Source organism: Equus asinus, chromosome X (genome assembly GCF_041296235.1).
Source record: "Equus asinus isolate D_3611 breed Donkey chromosome X, EquAss-T2T_v2, whole genome shotgun sequence".
Lineage (NCBI taxonomy): Eukaryota > Metazoa > Chordata > Mammalia > Perissodactyla > Equidae > Equus > Equus asinus.
The window spans coordinates 101,330,333-101,337,454 of NC_091820.1; the positions used below are offsets into that span (position 1 = coordinate 101,330,333).

General features: G+C 39.1%; 1 protein-coding gene across 1 annotated transcript; it reads left to right on the forward strand.

Annotated features, from left to right (window-relative positions):
* Nucleotides 1-3,148: 3,148 nt before the first annotated feature.
* Nucleotides 3,149-3,665, forward strand: LOC139042639 (nuclear cap-binding protein subunit 2-like). Its single transcript, XM_070501896.1, has one exon. The coding sequence runs from the start codon at nt 3,291-3,293 to the stop codon at nt 3,558-3,560; it is 270 nt and encodes an 89-aa protein (XP_070357997.1). The 5' UTR covers nt 3,149-3,290; the 3' UTR covers nt 3,561-3,665.
* Nucleotides 3,666-7,122: the final 3,457 nt, after the last annotated feature.

Genomic DNA, 7,122 nt, shown 5'->3' on the forward strand with positions numbered 1-7,122 from the left:
CCTTTCCTCTCCTTCTGTAGTTTTCCCTCCCTTTTCTGTGCTATCTCTGGGCCTAGTATGTGCTCCTGTAAGTAGAATAATCACATTGTGGTGTAATTTATCTTTTAAGCTGAATATCTCCTCAGATTGTGAGCTCCTTGAGGGCAGGAGCTACATCTTATTATTAGTTATTTCCCCAGAATCTAGCACAGTGCTCCATAAATGTTGATTGAATGAATGAAGAAATGAATGAAGTATGGGATGCCCCAATTATAAAACAAGGTTCCCAAGCATATGCTCTTTCCAGATCTCCCTCACTCTGTCCTTCGCTATGTGTTGAATCTAAAAGTAATACTTTACATTTATTCCTAACTATGATCCATCACCTTTTCACTGTGGGTTCAGCATCATCCAAGGCTGCCTAGATTCTTTCAAAGTCCTGCCTACCTTTGTGTCATCAGCAGATTTGATATGTATTTATATGTCCTATTCTGAGTCCCTGGATCACAGAACTGGAATAATTTATTTAATACCTACTGCTTATTGAACACCTACAGTGTGTTAAGCACTGTGCCAGGTGCTTTTACATATGACATTGTCACTGCATTTGCTTCAAGGTAGATATTTTGATCCCCAGTTTATAGATAAGGACATTGAAATCAATATGGTTAAGTACTTTGCCCAGGGTCACATTGCGAGTAAGTGGTGAAGCTGAGATTTGAACTGAGGTTTTTTGATTATAACACTACACTGATTAAAAGGGGCCTCTCCACTGCTTGACTACCAGGCAAGGGGTTTTCCAAATTTGCCCTGAACTCCTCGGTGCCTAGTGCTTATCGTGACCCAAGGCAGCCCATTCCATCTTTGGGCTGCTCTGATCATTTTGAAAGCTCTTGTTTGTAGTAACACAAAATTGTAAATGAGCCCAAACAAGACGAAGCCAAGAACAGAGTCTTTCTGTTCAGTGCGAGAACTTCCCTTCTAGTCTGACACCAAACCATTCATTTGTTCAACTAGTTACAGACTCATCTCAACAAACAGCTGGAGCATCTAGCCTATATTTTGCCGTCTCATCTACAGGGAAATTATAGGAAACTTTGTCCAATGCCTGGATGAAATGAAATCCTCTATAGCTATCACATTCTCTGATCTGCCAATCTACTAACAAAATAAAAAAAAAAAAAAAGGAAATGAAGTCTTGGAGGGAAATTTGTTTTTTAACCAGGCAATTTGTCAATGACTCAAAATAATGAGTTTCCAGTGGCAGACTTTCAGGCATCATTGACAGGCTGTCAGGAACACGATTTTTGGGCAGTGGGCTTCTTACTGCTCTTCAAATGGCATCTAAATAGGCAGTCCCCCATTTTCTTTTTTTTTTTTTTTTGAGTTGTATAACACTGTCATTTGCACCTGGTTTTATTTAGGCTTTCATTTCAATTTTCTATGCTTTTATTTTTCTTTGACTGTGTTCTGCCATCGCACATATTTTCTCTGTCTGGTTCATTCCCTACATTTCTACATCCTCCTCCCACATACACACACACACATACCTCTTTCTTGTCCTTTGAGAGTCAGTGCCTACAGCCCCTCCTCTGGAAGTCTTCTCTAATGTCCCCAGTCCGGGTAACTGCTTCTCCTCCTGTGTGATGTAATAGAAAGTGCATGCGGTGCCCACCTTGAAGTAGATCTCCAGTAAGTGTCAGTTTCCTTCTCCCTTTCCCCCATGTATATCTCTAAAGAAGTATTAATAATACATCTTATATTTTCTTGTTTACTTATCTGGCTTCATCACTCAATTCTGAACTCATGCGTTCGTTTGTTCAACAGATGTTTATTGCTTGTCTACTGTGTGTGCAAGTCATTGTTCATGTTAGGTGCTGAGGATATAAGGATTTCTGGAAATCATACTTTCACTGTGCCTTTTTCAGTATTGTATTCACAGCACCTAGCATAGTGCTAGACAAGTAAAGAGTGTTCATTAAATGTTCATTAAGAAAATGCATTTTCTCAGCAGAGTTTCTCCAAGCATAGTCCTTGGACCACTTGCGTCTGGACCACTAAGAGATGTAGGTTAAATGTTAAATGTCACTTCCTGAATCTCATGCTAGATCTACTGAATCTCTTCAGGGTGGGCTGCAAGAATCTGCATTTCAATGTAGTTCTGCAGGTATTTCTTTCACACTAATTTGGGAACCATTGCAAAATAAGAGAGAGAGGGAGGGAAGTAATGCCTGTCTTTGAAAAGTGTAGCTAAAATCAATTGAACCATTTTTAATGCCTCTGACTGCTGTAGGAAATTTTAGTAAAGGAGGAAAAGAGCATTAGTTAAAATTCTCTGGGAAGGCTTTTTAAACAGACTTGGAATATTCGAGTAATTAAATAAAAGTCCTTCTAAAGTCTAAAATGACAAGTGAAATTATTGCTAATAAAATCAAATCTTAATTTAGGTCAAATTTATGATGCCAGAGACTTTTCAGTTTTATAGAGCTACTTGTATACTTGGTAATATATATAGGGATTCTTTGTTTAACCTAACAATACGTTATATTGATTCCCATATTATAGACTTGAATTGCAAATTCATTACTTTAAATTATGAGCGAGTATGTCTCAACCGTATTTGTGCTTTGATCGAATTATATATGCGATTTATCTGATGCCTAGCCCTTGATCAGGAATGATAGTATTGCTTGCTCCATGAAGATTTGATCCATTTTACTGTTTTATGCCATACTTTCTAAGAGCATAGTGTTATTAAACGTGTTCTTTGGTAATCAATTAGGCATGTAAGAGCTGCGTTAAGCAAATACAGTGTAACTTCCCTTTCAGGAAGACTTACAAAGCTGGATTTTATGACCATGTTCTTTGTTCTTGGGGCCTGGACTTTTCCATTTTGGGTTTACCTTGACGTGATCCTCATGGTCAAGAGCTGAGATATCTATGCATCTGGGCACAAACCTCTTAAATATCCACAGTTTTTTATTTCTGTTTTCCCCCTGGTAACTTTGCTTTTTTTTTTTTAATTTAATTTACAGTTTGTTGGTAGTGTCACTGCTGCCGAGCTGGATCGCGAACTGCTGCCCTCACGGCGCCCGCTGGGCACCGTGTCCAATGACCTGAGAATTCTGTGCAGCAGCTCCTCCCAGGAGCTGAGCGAGCATGGGGACCAGCAGTTTGGTGGCGGCAACGAAGAGCATGAAAGATTACTGAAGGAAAGCTCGACACTGTATGTGGGAAATCTATCTTTTTATACAATTGAAGAGCATGTACTTGAACTCTTCAGTAGATGCGGTGATGTCAAGAATGTATTTATGGGCCTGGGTAAAGTCAAGAAAGCGGCATGTAATTTCTGTTTTGTAGAATACCATAAGAGAGCTGATGCCGAAAATGCCATGTGGTTCCTAAATGGGACCCGCCTAGATGACCGTATCATCCGCGTAGATTGGGATATAGGCTTTAGAGAGCGCAGACGGTATGGCCGGTATGGCCGTGGCCGATTTCGAGGCCAGGTAAGAGAGGGGCTTCGTTTTGACTTTGATGCTGGTAGAGGAGGCTTTGGAAAGCAGACTCAGGGCCCGTGACAGGAGAGGAATCCACTAGTGAAAAACCTGCCGCTCTAGCCCCTCAAAAAGCCTATTAAAGAACAACACCAGGTCAGCAAATAGCCTATTTCATAACAAGTTCAAATTACTTTATTTGCTGAGCAGAAATTCTTTCAATGTATTTTTCTCTCTGAAACATTATTAAATGGCACAAATAAAAACATTCTTTCGTTCTTGTCTTAATTTTGAAACTGAATGTCAGATTACCAATTTGACCATCAAGTGGTCCAAAGTGAAGTGTCTTCAGGAATAAATTAGGTATGTAAGGTCTGAATCAGTCAACGCACAACTTCCCTTTCAGGAAGACTTCAGCTGGATTTTATGATCATGTTCCCAGGTTGCAAAGTGATCATTTTCTAGAGCTTGCATAAAATAAAGTCGAATAACTGGAAATTTAAAAAAATTATCGAAGGAATACAAGCACGTTATTTTAAAACATAAAAAAAAATCCAGAAGAGTTTATAATGAAAGCAAAAATCCTCCTGCCCCACCGCTTCCTACCCTAGGCCTCTTCCCTGGGCAATAACTTTTAATTTTTTAAGCAGTTTTTTTCTTGTTTCTTTCCTGATGGTTTCCTCCATATTTCTAAATAACATGGCTGCTTATACTATTTATTTTCATTTTAAACACCGTCTATTGACTTCTTGCTTTCATAGGTAAGGATGTAGTTCACTTTCAGCCCCATTTGCACTTCTCTCTCGCCTCTCAATTTAGTTTACAACACTTTACTTATTTTTTCTATCGTTACATAACATAGGTTAGGTTATGCCGAGTAAAAAACAACCCAAAAAGCTTTAGTGGCTTAAAATCACTAAAATCTGTTCCTCATACTACATTTCTATTGCCGATGGCCTGGAGGCTCTGCTCCATGCCGTGATCATCCTCCTTCTGGGGCCCAGAAGGCATAGCCACTGTCATTAGTGTAAATCAGTTATGGTAATTGCCTCCCTCTTGCTGGTCATTGGTCTAGGAATCCAGGCTTAAGCCAACCAGAGGTTGACAATCCCATGATGATAGTTATTAATAAGTTCAGGGATGGGCAATGACCAATGGGGACCCCAGTAAGACTAGACTTTTAGTTTATGTTTGAAAGAGAAGTTGTCTCTCTCCTTCCCACTGGATGTGAATAAGGATGTATATAGCTATTGCTACAAACGGCTTTCTTACAACCACAGGAGAAACCAGTCCTAGGATGAATTGGACATTTTAGATGGTAGAGGGAGGGACCAAAGAAACTGTGTCCTTCATTAAATTATTCAGCTGCCAAATCAACTGAGCTTGCAGCACACACTATGTCTGGATGTCCTATCATGTGAAATTACATATTATTTTAACAAGTAAGCCAGTTTGTTAACATGCAGCTGAAAGAACTCTGATACCAAATACTTTTTCTTAATTTCATTCTTGTGTAAAGGATTTAAATTGCTCCCTCATGAAACCAAGCATACATCTCCAGGGTTCCTGACCTTTCATCTGGAAAGTTAGATAGAATCACCATCTTAGTCCTGCCTCCTTCACCCTGTGACGTGAGATCGTTCACTTTGGTCAGTAACATTCTTTCCTGAGTAGGGGAGGAAAGGGAATGTCAGCTTTTATGGAGTGGCTATTACGTACCTGGTGCTTTGCTAAGGCTGTAAAACACAATCTCATTTACACTTAACAACAGCTCTGTGCCCATTGCATAGGTGAGGAAACTGAGGATCAGAGAGGTAAAGTCGCCAACTGGTAAGTGGCAGAGCTGGAGTTCAAACCAAGGGAGTGTATGTTAAAGCTGGGGCCCTTAATTATGGTACTCTATTGTCTCTCTCCCTTACCTTCACTCAGACCACAAAGTCCAAACCTCTCTTTGAGGTTCCTTTTTCTCAGGAAATTATCCCACTGACTGAAGTGTATCTGCGCCTCTCTCCCCCAAGCAAGCTTCTCAAATGTGTTCTCCTAGCTGTCCTGACATCCAGGATCATTCAGGCTCCACATCTAATGTCATCCAGCCATATTTATCTTTACTCTCTGGGAGAAACAGGTGCATCTGACATGCGTTTCTGACCAGTTTAGCTTGCTCTGCATATAACAATGGAGTTTACTAACTTTCTAACGTCTCCTCTTTGCAACTTTCCTAAAATAGAAAAAAGAGATCTTTTCAAAGTCATGGGATTACAATTTTGTTTTCATCACAGGATGTTTCTGGAGGAGTGCCTTGGCATATCTCTCAACCACTCCTAGTGGCTGCCCACTTGGACTGCTCCCAAGGATGTCTTTTCCTAGGCTCAGAAAAAGCATTTAACAATGTCTTGTGAAGCATACTTTTGGTTAAGTAAAGGATCTTTCATACTACATGGCTAGAAGACTCTTCCACTAGTTCTTACACGTTCTTCAAAATCATGCTGAATATATCAATAGAATAAAGGATAAAAATCACGTGATCATCTCAATAGACACAGAAAAAGCGTTTGAAAAAATCCAATACCCTTTTCATAATCAAAGTGCTTAACAAACTAGGAATAGAATCGAACTTCCTCATACTGACAAAGGGCAACCATGAAAACTCCACAGCTAACATCACACTCAATGGCAAAAGATTGAAAACTTTTCTTCTAAGATCTGGAGCAAGACACCTTCATTCACTGTTGTACTGGAGGTTTTCAGCTAGGACAATTAGGCAAGAAAATGAAATAAAAGATACGCAGATTGGAGAAGAATAAGTAAAAATATCTTTATTTGCAGGTGGCATGATCTTGCTCAAAAAAATCCTAAGGAAGCAAAATCAATATACAAATATCAAGTGCACTTCTATGAGCTAGCAATAAGAAATCCAAAATGAAATTAAGAAAGCAACTCCACTTACAATAGCATCAAAAAGAATAAAACACTTAGGAAAAAATATTACAAATGAAGTGCCAAATTTATGCTCTGAAAACTATAAAACGTTGTTGAAAAATTAAAGGAGACAAATAAATGGAAAGATATCCAGTGTTCATGGATTGGAAGACTTATTAATACAGTAGTCCCCCCTTATCCTTGGGGATGTGTTCCAAGACCCTCCAGTGGATGCCTGAAACTGCGGATAGTCCTGAACCCTATATGTACTATGTTTTTCCATACGTACATACCTATGATAAAGTTTAACTTATAAATTAGGCACAGTAAGAGATTAACAACAAGGAATAATAATGAAACAGAACAATTATAACAATATACTGTAGTAAAAGTTACCATAGATGTTAGCAACCTCAGCATACGATTTTTTTTCTTTCTGTATTAGATCAAGAACTTTCACCTTTTAACTTAAAGGAAGCACTTTACAAATTCTTTCTGGCATATCCAAATTGCCAGCATCACTACACTACTCTTGCACTTTGGGGGCATTATTAAGTAAAACAACGGTTACTTGAACGCAAGCGCTGCAATACTGTGACAGTATACAAGCATTACAATACCGTGACAGTCGATCTTATAACCAAGATGGCTTGAGTGACTAAGGGTGGGTAGCATATACAATGCGGATACATAAGACAAGGGGATGATAGGCTGGCCCCGTGGCCAA

Excerpts from the sequence above, each read along its gene's own strand:
- LOC139042639 (XM_070501896.1), top strand. The coding sequence starts at position 3,291 with ATGGGCCTGGGTAAAGTCAAGAAAGCGGCATGTAATTTCTGTTTTGTA.